Source organism: Phyllopteryx taeniolatus, chromosome 3 (genome assembly GCF_024500385.1).
Source record: "Phyllopteryx taeniolatus isolate TA_2022b chromosome 3, UOR_Ptae_1.2, whole genome shotgun sequence".
NCBI lineage: Eukaryota > Metazoa > Chordata > Actinopteri > Syngnathiformes > Syngnathidae > Phyllopteryx > Phyllopteryx taeniolatus.
The window spans coordinates 3,359,038-3,378,254 of NC_084504.1; the positions used below are offsets into that span (position 1 = coordinate 3,359,038).

Below are 19,217 nucleotides of genomic sequence, written 5' to 3' on the forward strand. Positions count from 1 at the left end.
AGAAAATGATTAAAATCACTCATTGTTTGAAATGTGCCAATTTCTGTCCTCAGCACACTTCATGTTTACTTATCAGAAAATTTGTGTGAAGTTGCTATGTTTGCTTGTATAATCTAACTGCTAAGGGTGTGGCGCATTAATTTGGAACAAGGATTTTTTTTTGGGGTGTCCAAACTTTTTGCAAAGAGGGCCAGATTTGGTCAGATGAAAACGTATGGGGGCCGACCATTCGGCCTGACAGTTGACTGAAATTTTTTAGAAACATGTATTTATTGATTTTGTTTTAACAAATCACATCCCAGTGCATTTTGACTCGTAGCTCGCCTTTGTAGAATTTTCATTTGAGTCACGGGCTCTTGTGAAAAAGCGCTGCTATGCTATCAAAACAGCTTCCAGTGGCTTCAGTTTTTCGGCGCGTTTGTTCTCCGTTAGCTTGTCGTAGTTAGCATGTTTTGTCTGGTAGTGCCTCTTAATATTAAATTCTTTGAAAACAGCCACAGTCTCTTCGCAAATTAGGCAGACAGTTGTTTCGTATGTCAGTGAAAAAATCCACTTGTCCTGGACACGGCGGCCCTCGTTGGCAATTTTCCTCTTTTTAGTTTCAGTTCCCATTTTAGAAATGGGCTAAAAACATACCACAGGGGTAAAAGTTCACACAGGGGTCACGCGACGAGAGTGCGGCCACAGGTCTACTGCCACCCTCTGGTGAAATATAAAATGGCTTTTTTTTGTATGTGTGTATTGTTTACTGTGGTAAACTGTGCCGGCGGGACATCATATTATTGATTTTATGACATGATGCTTCGGGCCGGAGGAAATTTGGCCCGCGGGCCAAATCCGGACTTTGGGCTGATGTACACGATGGTTTAAAAAAAAAATTCCAATCAAAAGAGTATTCACAAAGACCATGGTAAAACACTGCGTGCGCTCTCACAAACGTAGGTTCGCTTTCATGTGCCTTTATTTATTAAAAAAAAAAAAAAAAAACGATTTTTTTTTTTTATATATACAGTTTTTGTTTTAACAATCTTGGGAACATGAATATTTTTTCCATACAATAGTTTCCACATTTATATAAAAATAAAATTCCATACTTTCATAGGAACCCAGTTTATAAGACTGTGTCAAACTCATTTTTGCCATAGGCCACATTGTAGTTATGGTTCCCCTCCAAGGGCCGCTTTCACTGTTAACTCATACAAATGTATGCTCATCTAATATTACATATACGCAACAAATTGATGGATAACATATTTTGAAATCAGAAGCCAGTAAAAAAGTTGGTTCAATGATAAAAAAAATTTTTAAAAGGTTTATTGGTGACAAAAAAATCTTACACTATCTCAATGTTATTAAAGGTGGAGACAATTGGCAATTTTGTATTTTAGCAAAAAAAAAAAGCCACAAAAACGATGTGGGCCAGATCTGCCCCCCGGGCCTTGAGTTTGACACCTATGATACCCGTTATTAATCTCACAATGGGGAAATTGGCATCGCTTCAGCAGGATACAGGAAAAAAAATAGTATGCAAGAGAAGACATTTGGCAGCATCTCAACCGCTATTACAAGGTTGATGCAATAAATGTATTTCAATAAATGCTGAAGCCAAAATGTCTTAATCCCTTCTTGAGCAGTCACCTTTTCGTGGTAGAGGGGTTTGTGTGTCCTAGTGATCCTAGGAGCTAAATTGTCTGGGGATTTATGCCCCTGGCAGGGTCCTCCATGGCAATCAGGTCCTAGGTGAGGGACCAGACAAAGCATGACTCAAAAGACCCCGATGATGTATACAAATATTGGAATACAGTTTTCCTTGCCCAGACGTGGGTCACAGGGACCTCCCTCTGGAGTCAGGCCTGCAGGTAGGGCTCGAAGGTGGCCAGGCCTGCATCCATGGGGCCCAGCCAGGCACAGTTTGAAAGGGTAACGTGGGTCCCCCTTCCCATGGGCTCACCACCTGTGGGGGGGGCCATAAGGGTCAGGTGCAGTGTGAGCTGGGCGGTGGCCGAAGGCGGGGACCTTAGCGATGCGATCCCCGGCTACAGAAGCTGGCTTTAGGTACACAGAACGTCACCTCTCTGCCAGAGAAGTTCTGACTAGATATAGTCGGGTTCGCCTACACACATAGCTTGGGCTCTGGTACTAGTCCTCTCAAGACGGGTTGGACTCTCTTCCACTCTGGAGTTGCCCAAGGTGAGAGGCGCCGAGCAGGTGTGGGTATACTTATTTCCCCCCAGCTAGGCGCCTGTATTGGGGTTCACCCTGGTGGACGAGAGGGTAACCTCCATTCCGCCTTCGGTTGAGGGGACGAGTCCTGACTATTGTTTGTGCCCATCCACCAAACACCAGTTCAGGGTACTCACCCTTTTGGGAGTCCTTGGAAAGGGTGCTGGAGAGCACTCCTGCTGGGGACTCCATCGTTCTGCTGGGGTACTTCAATGCCCACGTGGGCAATGACAGTGAGACCTGGAAAGGCATGAGTGGGAGGAATGGCTCATGTTCAAGCGTAAGGGTGTCCCTTCGTGCAATTGGCACCAGGACATCCTAGGCCGCAGTTTGTGGTCGTGTCATCGGACTTGTGGCCGCATGTCTTGGACACTCGGGTAAAGAGAAGGGCGGCGCTGTCAACTGATCACCACCTGGTGATGTGCTGGCACCGATGGTGGGGGAAGATACCGGTCAGACCTGGCAGGCCTAAACGTATTGTGAGGGTCTGCCCGGAACATCTGGCAGAATCTCCTGCCAGAAGGAGTTTCAACTCCCACCTCCAGCAGAACTTCGCCCACGTTCCGGGGAGGCGGGGGACGTGGGTGGGTGTACCCCGCCTCTTGCAAAGGTTCAGCTGGGATAGGCTCCAGCACAACCTAGTGAGGATAAGCAATATGGAAAATGGGTGGATGGATGGAAAAAAATAATTAGGACGGGCCTTATTTTTCATGATTTCAAAGCCATTAAAAAAGGGCTAGTGACAATTTTTAAAATATGGAAATTCAATTAAATTGTTCTGGAAGTGAATTTCCATAGAATCCGAATCATCTTTATTTGCCAAGTATGTCCAAAAAACACAAGGAATTTGTCTCCGGTAATTGGAGCCACTCTAGTACGACAACAGACACTTTTGAGACATAAAGACACAGAAAAACAGTCACTGAGCAATAAAGGGTTGCTAGTTATCTGGTAATTCTGGTACATTTTTTTTTTTTGACAATTGTGCAAAAAGATGGAGAGTCCTCTAGCACTTAGAGCAGTTCGAATGACTAATATTGCAATATTCCGGTACAATGACCATTGTGCAAAGGGCGGCGAGACTTCAAGCGAGTAGTACGATAATCTGGGACAATGTTGATTGTGCAACTGTTTCAGATAGTCCTCAGTCAGTGTGCAAATGGAGCAGATGTTACTCTGGCATGAGTGGGCAGTATTGGTCAACAACAGATATGCAAATAGTGCAGCTTGGTGAGACTACTACAGTGAGTGCACGAGTAATATATACTTGGCCTGACAGAAATGTGACAACAAACAAGACAAAAAGACAAAAAATTGCCAGCATGTTGCAATGGAATTGTAGGTTAGGTGTTTAAGAAGTTGATTGCAAGAGGGAAGAAGCTGTTGGAATGTCTGCTACTTCTTGTTTGCATTGATCGGTAGCGCCTACCTGAGAGAAGGAGCTGGAAGAGCTGGTGACCGGGATGTGGAGGGTCCGATATAGGTTGGCAGCTCTGCAGCCATGAATGCAATTTTACTAATAGTATTTTCTTTACTTTTCGGCTTTCAGCCTTCCTCAGTTTCGGTCAAGAATTTTCAGTTCGCTGAAGCACTAGTTTAAATGGCAGCAACAACAAATATGATCGCTCTGTTTTTTACTCAGTGCATTTAAAGATGAGAAATATAGTGCTTCTTATTTAAATACCACTTGTAAAAATATTGCAATCAGTTTTAAAATTTTCTATAATGCCAATTTTATTGCAAAAATGCATTTTGCGCAAACTGCAACTTTTTCAAAAATATCCAACTTTTTTTCTTCCACTACTACAACAATCACAAAAATAAACCACAAAATCCTGGATGGACAATCACAAGGGTGCATCCCGCGTCTGAGACGCACAAAAATGAGTAGGTATGCATAAATGAAGATCAATCTGCATCCAAAGACGCAATGCTATGGATTAGTATTCGGGCGGGGTGCTAGAAATCCGGCGTTTGAATGTTTTTGACAAGACAGGGCTCTAGAGTGTGACTAATTTAGTCACGTGTGCCCTAATTTCTGAATGGTGCTGCTAAAAAAGTAAGAGAGAGGGTCCACCTGTAAAAAAAAAAAAAACAAGAGATAGTGAAGGGCGGTGCAGGACCCTCAGAGGGAGCCCACCCACACTCTGATCAGCCGTGTGCGTGCCAAAATGCGTGCCAAAAAGCGTTTGTGCATGCACATGCTTTTCAAAAGCGAGCAATAGCGTACTCAAAGCTAAGTTTTCTGATGTCGAATTGGTAGCTCCACAGTTACAGAAAGTTGAGCAGCATGAACAGAATTAGTTGCAAAGCCTAACGCCACCGCGACGATTTGGGAACATTTTTAATTCAAGCCAGATGAATGCTGCCATCCCGCTAACACCAACAAGCTGATATGTCGAATTTGTATTAAATCGGAAGACCACACAAGTTAAAACCTCAGTGTGACAAAATCCATTTTAAACACAACCATCACACCAACATATTGCCTGTTAAGGCATAAAAGTGTGTAATCTGTGCCAATTTTTTTTTTCCAAATGCAATTTTTGTGAAGAGAGCCATAGTGTTTTCTTTTTTTTTCATCTGATATTTGATTCATTGTTCTACATTACAATGCCAATGATCAATATAGTCTGAGTTAATTGTTCTGAAAAAGGATGTACTTGCATTTTTAATGATCTAATATCACTACATTTTTGGGAAAATATTGCCCTAAAAAAATTAAATTAAAAACTAAACAATATATTACGAGAGCAATGGATACAAATATTGTACAAACAGTATAAAAAATAAGAGTAACAACTGTAATATAAATCTGCAATATAGTGGGACAGTGAAAAAACAACCGTGATATAGCATAGGACGACTGTACTGAATGATAAGTTGCGGGGACTTAGTGTTCCAGGGCTGGGACTCATTGTTTCTTGATACGTGCATCCTGTGAATCACATAGTTTCAAGTGTAAAATGATCTATGCAGTTATATACACACCGACTGGTAATGTTCCTCTTCCCCATGAGGCCACTGAGGGTTCAAACCCCATTCCTCTGAACATTGAGACCAGCGTAGAACCTTGACCATTTGAAGGGGAATCAACCTGTAAACAAAGTAAAAAAGTAATTTTCAAAAACGATAAAGACAAAACATTTTTGCCTCCAATTACCTCTTTCGTTGTCAGGACTTCTGTAAGGTCTTTACGAATCTCCGTGCTAGCCAGGATTGTGCCTCTTGACATGCCCATCTTGGATCCTGTTGCAGAAAAGAGCCCCACTCTTGCTCGACCAAGTCCTCCATCATCAGAATGAAGCCCTCTACCTTGTCCAGCTAAAGGCTCACAAGTGGGTACCCCGGGTGCTTGTCCTTGTAGTATATTATCAGGAGTGAAAAAACCTCTGGCTCGTCCTATATCACGTCCTCGACTGCGTCCCCGCCAGGGAATGCCAGCCATATTACTGAAGTCAAGTGGCCTGTTTGGATCCATTTTTTCCACTCGAAATATTATGAGTCAACTGCAAAGGGGAGAAATTCCTATTAAGAAATCAATGTTTTACAGGATTTGTACACTGTTTTAGATAGGGGTGGAACGGTTCACAAAATCCACGGTTCGGTTCGTATCTCGGTTTTGTGGTGACGGTTTTCAGTTTGGTTCATTATCCCTTGACTATTAAGAACATTGTTTTGTACTGTTTGTATTTTAAATTCCATCCATCCATCCATCCATTTTCTGAGCCGCTTCTCCTCACTAGGGTCGTGGGCGTGCTGGAGCCTATCCCAGCCGTCATCGGACAGGAGGCGGGGTACACCCTGAACTAGTTGCCAGCCAATCGCAGGGCACATAGAAACAACCAACCATCCGCACTCACATTCACACCTACGGGAAATTTAGAGTCTCCAATTAATGTTTTTGGGATGTGGGAGGAAACCGGAGTGCCCGGAGAAAACCCACACAGGCGAGGATTGAACCCGGGTCCTCAGAACTGTGACGCTCTAACCAGTCGGCCACCGTGCCGCCGTATTTTAAATTATTTTTGTTAATCAGAAATACTGTATCTTTGTTTGTCTAGCTAGCCAGCGGTGTTTAATGACAGGGAGAACAATTAAATGCTCTGCCACTGGATGGCAAACTGTACAATACAGCTGTGTATCCACCTGTTGCTATTCATAAAACAGTAAGTTGGCTTCCTGCAAATGTATCAGCTTTCTGTTCAACTAAACAAGCCCAGATTTCACACTGAGTACATCCATCCATCCATTTTCTACCGTTTATCCGAGGTCAGGTCGCGGGGGCAGTAGCTTTAGCAGGAACGCCCAGACTTCCCTTTCCCCAGCCACTACATCCAGCTCTTCCGGGGAGATCCCAAGGCGTTCCCAGGCCAGCCGAGAGACGTAGTATCTCCAGCATGTCCCCGGGGTCTCTTCCCGGTGGGACGTGCCCGGAACACCTCACCAGGGAGGCGTCTGGGAGGCATCTGAATCAGATGCCCAAGCCACATCATCTGGCTCCTCTCAATGTGGAGGAGCAGCGGCTCTACTCTGAGATCCTCACGGATGACCGAGCTTCTCACCTTCTCGAAGGGAGAGCCGGACACCCTGCGGAGGAAACTCATTTCGGCCACTTGTATCCGGGATCTTGTTCTTTCGGTCACGACCCACAGCATAGGTGAGGGTAGAAACGTAGATCGACCTGTAAATAGAGAGCTTCGCCTTTCGGCTTACCTCCTTTACCACAACGGACCGATACAAAGTCTGCATCACTGCAGACGCTGCACCGATCCACCTGTCGATCTTCCGTTCCATTCTTCCCTCACTCGTGAACAATACCTCAAGATATTTGAACTCCTCCCCTTTCAGCAGGATCTCATCCCCGATCTGGAGAGGGCATGCCACCCTTTTTCGACTGAGGACCATGGTCTCAGATTTGTAGGTGCTAATTTTCATCCCAGCCGCTTCACTCTCTGCTGCGAACCGCTCCAGTGAGGGCTGGAGATCACGGCTTGATGACGCCAACAGAACCACATCTGCAAAAAGCAGAGATGCAATACTGAGGCCACCAAACCGGACCCCCTCTATGCCCCGGCTGCGCCTAGAAATTCTGTCCATAAAAGTTATGAACAGAATCGGTGACAAAGGGCAGCCTTGGCGGAGTCCAACCCTCACCGGAAACAAGTCCGACTTGGTGCCGGCAATGAGGACCAAACTCTGACACCAGTCATACAGGGACCGAACAGCCCGTATCAGGGGGTTTGGTACCCCATACTCCCGAAGCACCCCTCACAGGACTCCCCGAGGGACATGGTCGAACGCCTTGTCCAAGTCCACAAAAAACATGTAGATTGGTTGTGTGAACGCCCATGTACCGTCGAGGACCCTGCCGAGGTATTAGAGCTGGTCCACTGTTCCACGGCAAAGACGAAAACCACACTGCTTCTCCTGAATCTGAGAGTCGACTTCCCGACGGAACCTCCTCTCCAGCAGCCCTGAATAGACCTTACCAGTTAGGCTGTGGAGTGTGATCACCCTGTAGTTGGAACACACCCTCCGGTCCCCCTTCTTAAAAAGGTGGACCACCACCCCAGTCTGCCAATCCATAGGCACTGTCCCCGATGTCCACGTGATGTTGCAGAGGCGTGTCAACCAGGACAGCCCCACAACATCCAGAGCCTTTAGGAACTCCAGGCGAATCTCATCCACCCCAGGGGCCTTGCCGCAGAGGAGCTTTTTAACCACCTCGGTGACCTCAACCCCAGAGATTGGAGAGCTCACCTCAGAACCCAGACTTTGCTTCCTCATGGGAAGGCATGTCGGTGGAATTGAGGAGGTCTTCGAAGTACTCTCCCCACCGACTCACAATGTCCCGAGTCAAGGTCAGCAGCGCCCGATCCCCACTATACACAGTGTTGATGCTGCACTGCTTCCCCCTCCTGAGACGCCGGAAGTCTCCATGGCCTCATCGAACTCCTCCCATGCCGGAGTTTTTACTTCAGCGACCACCAAAGCTGCATTTCGCTTGGCCAGCCGGTACCCATCAGCTGTCTCAGGAGTCCCACAGGCCAAAAAGGCCCGATAGGACGACTTCTTCAGCTTGACGGCATCCCTCACCGTTGGTGTCCACCAACGGGTTCGGGGATTTCCGCGACGACAGGCACCGACCATCTTACGGCCACTGCTCTAGTCAGCCGCCTCAGCAATGGAGGCACGGAACATGTTCCACTCGGACTCGATGTCCCCCGCCTCCCCCGGAACATGAGGAAAGTTCTGTCGGAGGTGGCAGTTGAAACTCCTGACAGGGGATTCTGCCAGACGTTCCCAGCAGACCCTCACAATACGTTTGGGCCTGCCACGTCGGACCGGCATCTTCCCCCACCATCGGAGCCAACTCACCACCAGGTGGTGATCAGTTGACAGCTCTGCCCCTCTCTTCACCTGAGCGACCAAGACATGCGGCCGCAAGTCCGATGACACGACAACAAAGTCGATCATCGAACTGTGACCTAGGGTGCCCTGGTGCCTAGTGCATGTGTGGACACCCTTATGCTTGAACATGGTGTTCATGGACAACCCATGATGAGCACAGAAGTCCAATAACAGAACACCACTTCGGTTCTGATTGAGGGGGGCCGTTCCTCCGAATCACGCCCTTCCAAGTCTCACTGTCATTGCCCACATGAGCATTGAAGTCCCCTCGCAGAACGATGGAGTGCCCAACGGGAGCGCTCTCCAGCACCCCGTCTAAGAACTCCAAAAAGGGTGGGTAATCTGAACTGCTGTTTGGTGCATAGGCACAAACAACAGTCAGGAGCCGGCCCCCCACCCGAAGGCAGGCTACCCTCTCATCCACCGGGGTGAACCCCAATGTACAGGCGCCGAGCCGAGGTGGGTAATAAGTATACCCACACCTTCTTGCCGCGTCTCACCATGGGCAACTCCAGAGTGGAAGCGAGTCCAACCCATCTCGAGAGGACTGGTACCAGAGCCCAAGCCATATGTGGAGGCGAGCCCAACTATATCTAGTCGGAACTTCTCGACCTGACACACCAGCTCGGGCTCCTTCCCTGCCAGAGGTGTGACATTCCACATCCCTAGAGCCAGCTTCTGTAGCCGGGGATCGGATCGCCAAGGTCCCTGGCTTCGGCCACCGCCCAGCTAACACTGCACCCGACCCCTCCCACAGGTGGTGAGCCCATTTGTGACATTTTTTTAAATGATTGTTTTGTGGTTAACCGTGGGTTTTTTCAAATGTAAAATAGGTGCCTTGGTTCAGCAAAAGTAAACTGATTATATGTAAATGTGCTTGGATTACACATTAAGTTCACTCTATAAACATCTTTCGGTTACTAGCAGCATTGACTTATGCTTCTAGTCAGGCCCATAAATAGGGTCCATGTTGCATGTTTTTGTTTGCACATTAAGGACAAAAGTCGTGTTTTGTTTTAATTCCCCATTTAAAAAAATATTTGCTCCTCTATTTATGCCAGTGAGGCATAGTGACAGACAGAACAAATTAATGGTCTTCTATTAGATGGCAAGAAGTAAATACAGTGATTAACATAACCACTTTTTGTGACATTTTTGTTTGTTGGTGTGTCATGAGATTTTTCAAATTGTAAATTATTTTCCTTGCCTCCATAAAGGTTGGAAATCACTGCTCTAGTCAGATCGTGTATTCTAATCAATCAAGTCAAATCAACATTACATGACAGAAATAATGGATGCTAACTTACTGTAATTAAATTACTTTATTTTTAATTAAATTACTTAACCCACACCGAAACTTTAGAGCATGATTCGACAGAACGGCGGCATGTTTACGTCCAACCGTTCGTGCTACCGCTAGCTTGGCAGGCTACATAACATTTTATTGCCTGCTTGTGAGCTGTATCGTATTAAAAGTATGTGAACATACCTCAAGCAAGCCTTAAAGGAACGTCCCCTCCTCTCCTGAGCACCGGTGACCACCAACACACGTTTTCCCCCATTTAGTCCTTATAATACTGTCGGCTCGCCCCCCTCTTGTTGTCGTCGCCACGGTAACGAGTGTATCCGGTCGCATTTGAGTTGACAAGATAAAGCCCAATGATCGTAAAAAAAGGCATGCGAAATACAAGATTTTATTGCAGTAGTCTGACAGTGCAATCGTGAAAGAGCAAATTTGTCTTGTAGTCTGATCCGGCATTACGTGTTGCCTGTCTCCGACGTGTTGTCTGTCCCACACCGGCGAGTTTTTTTTAATGCATTTATTATATATTTTTTTAATAACTTCTTTTGCCGTCAGATATTTACAGTACTACGTCAAAAGACACGCGAAAAGGCTAAAAATAAACTAGCTTTTGTATTCCAATATACTGTGCATGCGGCGACGCAGAGTAAATGTCTTTTGCGGATCAGCGAATTATGACATTAAAACCGATCATCATAAAATGCTAAATATCGGCCGATACCGATCCGGCAGATCAAATCGGTGTAGTCTACTGTCAATCTTTATTATGTACAAAGCTACATTATGCCAATTACATAAGACTACACTACATCATGCATGGTCCAGTTCTATCAATGGAAAAGTTATTGTAGAGCCTTGTATTTGATTTTACATTTTTTATTTTTATTTCTTTATGTGATTATATTTTTTATTGAAATACTTTAATTTGTTCAACTTATTCGGTAAGTGTTCGTTTAACTTTAACCCCCGCCCCAAACGCCCAGCCAGGCACCGGATACGCACCACCAAAAATAGATTTCGGTCCTGTGGGAAGCACTGCTATGCCATACTGTTTTAATTGAAGTAAGAGCCAATCAAAATCAGCGATGACCTCAAAAGTGAAAAATCTGTTGGCAGTGCAAATGCAACTGGTAGATTTTGAAGCAAAATCATTTTTTTGCCAATCAGATTTTCCATAAATTGTTATTTGAAAGTTGGGATACAGCATAGTGTAAAACAGGAAAGAAACCTCATGCCATTTTGATTTTGTGGCAATAGGAGCAATTTCAAATCAGTGGTGTTTTAACTAGACGAAAAAAAACGATCATCTGTAGCCGTGAAAAACTGTGGCAAACAATGCCAACTGGAGGGTAAAAAGCACTATTGCAATCTTTTAAGGTGGAACGCAGTCTCGAATACACTGGGTCGCGACTGTGGAGCCAACTTTAGCATCGTAATAATAGAAAACCAGGGACTTGAACGTGTGATTTTCTACACCAAACTCGGGGAACAGTTTCATCTTTGTCAGAACAATGAATAGTGTACGAAAACGAACAAAACTAAAACTGAACACATTTTTGTATACGAAATAAAAACGGGAAGGTTGTTTCTTCATCTTCCGTTACGCTTATCCTCACAAGGGTCACGGGCGTGCCGGAGCCTTTCCCAGCTATCTCCTAAAATAAAATAACTAAATTAACCAACTAAAACGACATTTTACGTTTGCAAATCTAACTATAATAACAGCAAAAATGTCCTCAGTTTTCATCTTTGTCTTTCGGCATTACTAGTAAAAGTATTTATGTCTGATAAATACATAGATACATAACGGATACGCAAGGAGGGTCGAACAGTCATTTGGGAATTGTAGTTCACTGTCACCTAGAAGTGACGTCATTTGTCACCGCCGTCGTATTGACTGTTCGCCAGACTGACAGCCACGCCAAGCGCAGGTTTTGCCGCAAAGCCAACTTTAACGTCCAAGCTGTTTTTGTTGCTACAAGTTGCAGACGGAAATGGCTTGACGGATACCGACGAGCTAGTGCCTTCACGGAACCAGCATGTTGGTTATTCATCTTTTGGAGGAAACGCCACTGTTGCCACCACGAAAGGCAAATGTGAAAACAAAAAAAGGACTGTCTCGCTGGCACAGCAGGTGATTGAACTACTGCAACAATATGACAATTTCACAGCACTAGTTGGAAAACTTGAAAAGCTTTGTCACAATAATTATGGACTCAACAATAAAAAAAAGACAGGTAAAAGCAAGCTTACTTCCAATCTATCTGTCTATCTAACAGTCACAAATTTGAAAGTCCACTTGAGAAGTTTGCCATTTAGCAACAAAGGATAGAAAACACGCCTAATAAAACTTGATTTTACACATAAAAAAGGCCATACTACAGCATGTGTCTCGTGAATGTTTTTACTGTATGTTGTGATGCATCTAATCTAATCTAACAGTAGGGTTAGAATAAGGGTTAGGGTTAAACTAACCAACCTGCTCTAAAAGCTAATTCAAACTAACTGAATTTGAAAATGGAAAGTCAAAACGAAATTAAAAAAAATATATAAACTTTATAGAAAATCCAAAACTATTATAACCCTGATCAGGACCACAAAAAAAACTTATGTGAATTAAAAATGTCAAAAGCAAGGTGGTAAAGGGATTTCCTAACAACGGAATCTGAAAAGAACAAGGATTACCTTGCGCGAAACAATGAGAAAAGGCGATTTTGGTGCCAAATCCACGTGCCCGAAATCCGGCACAGAAAAATGGAAAGAAAATGGCGGCTCTTTTTCAGGATTTTGTAACATACCTTGAACATGCGCCAAGGTTAGTGGCGCCATTTTAGTCCACGCCTTTTTGTTTTTATAACCCTCACTTTAGATTAAAAACAAAACACACGTATGTTAATTCCCCATTCTTTCCTTACGTTTAAATTTTATGAAGTGCGTAGATGTAGCCTTCAACATATTTCTCATTCGTTGTCAAAAAATTACCACAGATGGGCTGTGACATTAGCGTTAGCTAAAATGAACACGTTGAGACGGGTGGCCGCCGCTGCTGACTCGGCAGCAAAGTTTGCAGCCGTAACCTGATACACTGAACTAACTACTAATTCTATTTCAGTGTCCATCGGTAAAGGGAAACAGTCTCGAACATTTATAAATGGGTAATGAAACTTACATTTAGTTGCCAGTAAACGTTCGGAGGTTTTCGAAACAAATTTCGTCAACCGATCACATCGAACGGACTGATAGACTGGACGTCCCTGTCGTGCTATTGGCCCAAAAAAAGGCAGAAGGCTTATGTCATTGGTTAACGCTACCTGCCAATCGTTCATTGCCAATACAAATCAGTTATGACTTTATACAGGGTTTGGCGCTCCCTAGCGGTCAAACTCTCCTCCACTTGTCTCACAATAGTTAATAGTTTTGTTATCATGTAACCGATAAGGCTATTGACTCTTGTCAAACATATTTTTAATGCTCCTGGAAGTAATAGGTCTATAATTACTCTCTTTTTTTTCCCACACACTTGTTTTATTAATTGTTCCCACAAAAACCAAACATCAATCACATTGACACACTACTAAAATGTTCTGAAATTACCTGGCCTTTTGATGTTATTGATACTCTCGAGATGTGACGACATCATTGTATCACTATCTGTTGACGTATTAAATCACATTTTACAAATGACCGAGGATGTGTTGCCATCTACTGTTACACAGAAGTAACTACAACATCAATCCAAATTGAAAAACAAACCAAGCACACATGGGGCGTTTAGTGCATTTTCATGATTATCTACAATGTTACATATGAAATAATCAAATAACATTTATAGATGCAAAGAAACACACACATACACACAATACAGTATATTTATTCTAAATGAAAGTCCTAAGAACAATACTATACTCAACATCAGTCAACATCAATAATTCGCTAAGCATGTTTTAAGAAACTTACATTAAAGCTATATTAACACGAGAGTGAGTCCAAAACATTGAAGTTTCTTTCCTTTCTCGTTCACTAGGTTTCATTAAAAATCAGCCGGATCCTGATGCTGCAACGAACAAACTGACTGTTAGGATGATAATTCAGTCACAGAGGATGAATCCAAAATTGGCCAAGTAAAAGTCCCCTTCAATCAAAACTTACAATACAATATAATCGAACTTTATTGTCTCTGCTAGTGGTACAATGAAAATCAGTTCGGCATCTCACAATTTACAGCTCTGAGGTAAAAAATATAATTGACCAACAACCACCTTGAGAATTAATAAGGTGACTTTTAAACAAAAGTCACATTAATTTCTGGCCACCTATGGACTGTGGAAGATCAGAAAAAATTGTTTTCACTACACCACAGCACAACAGCTTCACCAGCTGAGGTGTAATCTCATGTAATACCTCTCTTTAGTATTGTGTCTCAATATTCTGTTTATTTTTAGCCTTCGTATTACGAGACCCAAAGAAACACTGAAAAAGGCTCTGACATGCAGAATGGTTGCTTTGTGTAAGCAGTATGAGTTAGCCTCACAGTCTTATCAGCCTGGAAGTCTGACCCATATTCCCTGACATATACAGATGATTAATAACCTTAAATGGACCTGTAAATGGACCAAATTTTCTTGACAGCAGGAGGCCTGAGAATTTTTTTTATTTATCTGGTGGGACAGTCATTACATACACGCCTGTCGGACTGCAAAGCAGATATTTAGGAGTCAGCAGCTGAAGCTGTTGTGGCCTGCGTCTTCAGGTGAGGAACAGAGACGACAGGCAGGATCGTGGGTCATGCCACAACTGCTTCTGCCTGGATGATAATAATAGCCAGTCATAGTTGTACACCTTCATTGGAGTACAGCTGTGTTTGATGATACTGATTGGACTTGATTAGGAAAGCCACACACCTGTCTATATAAGACCTTACAGCTCACAGTGCATGTCAGAGGAAATGAGAACCATGAGGTCAAAGGAACTGCCTGAAGAGCTCAGAGACAGAATTTTGGACTCCAATGAAGGTGTAGAACCATTTTAAGGATGGTCAGAAGAAATGGACAGTCCTTGAGTTAAATATGAGTGTCACAGCAAGGGGTCTGAATACTTATGGCTGTGTGATATTTCAGTTTTTCTTTTTTACGAAATCAGCAAAAATTTCAACAATTACGTTTTTTATGTCAATATGGGGTCCTGTGTGTACATTAATGAGGAAAAAAATGAACTTAAATTATTTTAACAAATGGCTGCAATATAACAAAAAGCGAAAAATTTAAGGGGGTCTGAAAACTTTCCATACCCACTGTATATATATATATATATATATATATATATATATATACATATATATATATATATATATATATATCTAAAATATTAAATAAGTGGCTCACACTTATTTAATTGACTGAGCCTAGAGAAATGTTCATCTCCAAATCGTATAAATGGGAGCGGTCCACTAATAAAAACCTCAGCATCCAAACATTGCACTTTTGTAAGGAGATCAATGAAATCTCGCTTCAGTACCTCTAATTGCTGCTTGAGAAAATCCAGGGCGCCAATGTGCATAATGACATATTTCACAGTTGGGTGCTGATTTTTCTGGCGGAAAACGTGGAGACATCAGCGCTAGCTTGGACCTTTCCAAGTCCTCCTCGTAACCAACACTGCAGTGAAAGTCGCTGAAGAGCTACGTAGGTTCATGCGTAACACTGCAGGAAGGTCCCAGCGCCTCCTATGGTCCCGACTCCTCCACTTCCCTCACCTTCTACGATGGATGACCGTTTCCCTCAATTCGACTGCTTGGATGACAATGGCGACTCAAATGATGACCATGGTTCATATTCCTCCATCTAACTTTGTTGCATAACTGACTTACAACCTGCTTATGAAGGATTTTCTTAAACCTGAGCTGTGAATTTCTGGATGACTGTAGGGTTGTTTTGTTAATACATATTATACTTTTATGTAATTTTGATTAACTTTTAATGTTTTTAATTACTTAGTGTTTAGCCATATTTAGCAATTTTTTATGCAATTAGCAATTAGTAATTTTTTAGCAATATTTAGTTTGATTAACTTTTGTTTTGATTACTTAGTGTTCAGTTTTAGGTACTTAGGATGTAATAATGTTTAGTAATTTTCCTTTTTTATGTGATTAATAGTAGATTGTGAGATATAATCAAAAGGGGGCAGCTGAGTTGGAAAATGTATGTTTCATATTTACCAAATATTACTTCTATTAGTTTATACAACCTTCACATGCTTTATTGTTCTATGTTGTGACTACTAGCTGTTTTTTGATAAAGATAATTTGAGTGCAGCTGGACAAAGATAATTGGTTTTCTTTCCTTTTCTTCTCTTTCTCTCTCACTTCTGTATATTGGAGGTAATTGTTTGCTTGGACCTTTTCCTCTCTTTGCAAAGACCTTTCTTTTGTCCTTGTAATAAAACTCCACAGACGAGATTGCCTTCTTACTTATTCTGTAAGGAAAAAAACATTTGCCAAAACAATATATATATATATATATATATATACACACACACACACATGGCAGCACGGTGGGCGACTGGTTAGCACATCAGCCTCACAGTTCTAAGGACCGAGGTCCAAATCCCGGCCCCGCCTGTGTGGAGTTTGGATGCTCTCCCTGTGCCAGAAAATTTATGTATGTATGTGTGTATGTATATATATACACACACTCATATCCATTTTTCTGTACCGCTTATTCTCACTAGGGTTACGGGCGTGCTGGAGCCTATCCCAGCTATCTTCGGGCGAGAGGCGGGTTACACCCCGAACTGGTCGCCAGCCAATGGCAGGGCACAGATAAACAAACAACCATTCGCACTCACATTCACACCTATGGGCTATTTAGAGTCTTCAATTAACCTACCATGCATGTTTTTGGGATGTGGGAGGAAACCGGAGCACCCGGAGAAAACCCACGCAGGCACGGGGAGAACATGCAAACTCCACACAGGTGAGGCTGGATTTGAACCTGATCCTCAGAACTGTGTGGCACAGATGTGCATTTATATATATCTATATCTATATATATATTAATTAGTTAATTCATTAGTTAACGATTAATTAGTTAATTCATTAATAGAATAATTTAGATTTCCAATCCATGTATATACACATGCATACGTTTGTACGTTTTTTTTATTTTTTATTATTAAAACATATTTAGGCGGATTTGACAATATATTAGGGGGGGTTTCAGCCCCCTCTAATATAGGCCTATCGTGATGGCACTGCTGGAATACACTTGTGTGAAGGTATAGCTGCTACATCTTTTTCCACTTTACCATCCGTATTTGTAGTGTGCTCTCTCGTCATCATATGAACCACTGAGAGAGAGAGAGAGAGAGAGAGAGAGAGAGAGAGAGAGAGAGAGAGAGAGGCAGGCAGAGAGACAGACGCAGAGAACGAGAGCAGCACTTTGAGGCGCTTTGTGACCAAGATTTTTGTGTGTCAAGCTCAGCTCTTCCCATTCTCTTTCCCATTGTGTTGCTTTGGCGTTGAAGTGACCCTGTGGAGGTGCGGAACAAGGTCACGCGCTCCGCCGAATGGACCATGCTTAGACCGAAATGAAGCCATTAGCAGCCCAGCCCAATCTGTGTTCTGCTTCGATATAGTGAACGTGCAACTGGCTGGAAGTGAAAGCACTGACTCGGACTGGGAAGCAGGTCACAGACATCCAAATATGCGCGTTGGTGTGCGCTGGCGAGTCGTCCCTTTACTTCATTCAGTGGTCGCGTTGTCGTGATGTTCAACACTTCAGGCACTGAGCTCCCTTTGAACAAGAAAGAGGCTATTTCTGAAGTTATCAATGGCACTTTGCAGCATCTTTACAACGTCCTGGAGAACATCGGTCCCGCAACCATGCGGAATGAGTCGTGCGGGGAGCAGCTGCTGGTTTTCCGGCGCCCGGAGAAGATCATCATCGGGGTGATGCTGGCCATCATCACAGCGGTCACCGTGATGGGAAACACGCTGGTCGTGATCGCGGTGTGCGTGGTGAAGAAATTAAGGCAGCCCTCAAACTACCTCTTGGTTTCTTTAGCTGTGGCCGACCTGTCCGTGGCCATCGTGGTGATGCCGTTTGTGATAGTGACCGACCTCACCGGCGGCAAGTGGCTTTTTGGCGAGGTCTTTTGCAACATATTCATCGGCATGGATGTAATGTGCTGCACTGCCTCCATCATGACCCTGTGCGTGATCAGCGTGGACAGGTAGGATATCATTCAACGTCAATTGCGCGCGCCTTCCTTTCGAGTCAGATATTACCGACACCTCCTAGATGACCTCGATGAACTGCTAACTCCCGAAGTGAGGGTACGCGCAGTTCATCTGCCATATCAAATAATGAGCCGTGGTGTCCAATCCATCCAATAACGGGGCGCCACGGGATGCAAAATGCAAGATCGGCTGATATTTACTTATTACAGTCACCGGAGCAGCAAATGCGCACGCAGGCTGTGATTCTTCATTCATCTGCTTGACCAGATCATGGGAAGTGTTTAATCAGGCATTTAGAATCAGCTGCCAGGACTCTGAAAGATGATTTACCACTGTCCTACACTTGTACTCGGGACATAGGTCCCACCTGCATTTCCAATTCATATATGGATTGGAATTGCATTAAATTGACGTAGTGCAATCAAGTTCTAGCTATTTTTTTTTCACTTATTGCATACATCAATGCAAGTTTCCTCACTGACAAAACAAATCAATTATTAAAATGGCTAAAAGTGCAGCGTAGCTGAGTTGCAGCCAGCACTAATAATTGCTAAACTGAATAATATTTGGTCTGCTTGTGACAAATGAGTCTCCTTTCCCCGCTGTAATTCGTATAAAAAAGAAAAGTCAAGATATTAGTATTTAATCAGTTGTGCCCAAAGATTTTCCAATCCAAATTGAAAATCCAATCTTGTAACACTGTTGCACAAATATGTGAATGTGAACAAAATGACTTGCGTGTATATGAAGGTCACAGCTGTGTGCGATTTGTTCAAGATTTGTGGAAAGTCATGCTTCAGTCAGATCGTGAGCTCCACTTATCATATAATGGAACCAATGAACATCATAACAAAGACCTTACCTTGTAGAATTGATTTTTCTTGTCTTTAACACCACAAAGCATTAGCATGAGTGGAGTTATACAGTATGAGCTCTGGAATACCTGGCCCGTATTATGTGATAGGGCTCAATAGTCATGGATATAATTGCATGGGATAAGAATTGTTCATACTCATTATAAACAAGAACCATCTTTGAACA

At 43.3% G+C, this 19,217-nt stretch overlaps 2 protein-coding genes across 7 annotated transcripts in view; one reads left to right on the forward strand and one right to left on the reverse strand.

Annotated features, from left to right (window-relative positions):
* The window catches only part of piwil2 (piwi-like RNA-mediated gene silencing 2), a 101,701-nt gene extending 88,435 nt beyond the window's left edge, over nt 1–13,266 (reverse strand). For 5 of the 6 annotated variants that reach the window (XM_061766507.1, XM_061766506.1, XM_061766505.1 and 2 more), the window contains exons 1-3: nt 13,110–13,266; nt 5,387–5,732; nt 5,215–5,320 (exon numbers count right to left, since the gene is read on the reverse strand). In XM_061766507.1, coding sequence (XP_061622491.1) covers nt 5,215–5,320; nt 5,387–5,704 — 424 coding nt within the window. In that variant the 5' untranslated portion in view covers nt 5,705–5,732; nt 13,110–13,266. Of the gene's footprint in view, nt 1–5,214; nt 5,321–5,386; nt 5,733–12,625; nt 12,731–13,109 lie in introns of those variants that run through there. The other variant, XM_061766504.1, reaches the window with a different exon arrangement.
* A 4,138-nt stretch (nt 13,267–17,404) lies between these two features.
* htr7c (5-hydroxytryptamine (serotonin) receptor 7c) overlaps nt 17,405–19,217 on the forward strand; it is a 63,897-nt gene continuing 62,084 nt past the window's right edge. Inside the window, exon 1 of the mRNA XM_061766510.1 lies at nt 17,405–18,169. Coding sequence (XP_061622494.1) covers nt 17,703–18,169 — 467 coding nt within the window. The 5' untranslated portion in view covers nt 17,405–17,702. The remainder of the gene's footprint in view (nt 18,170–19,217) is intronic.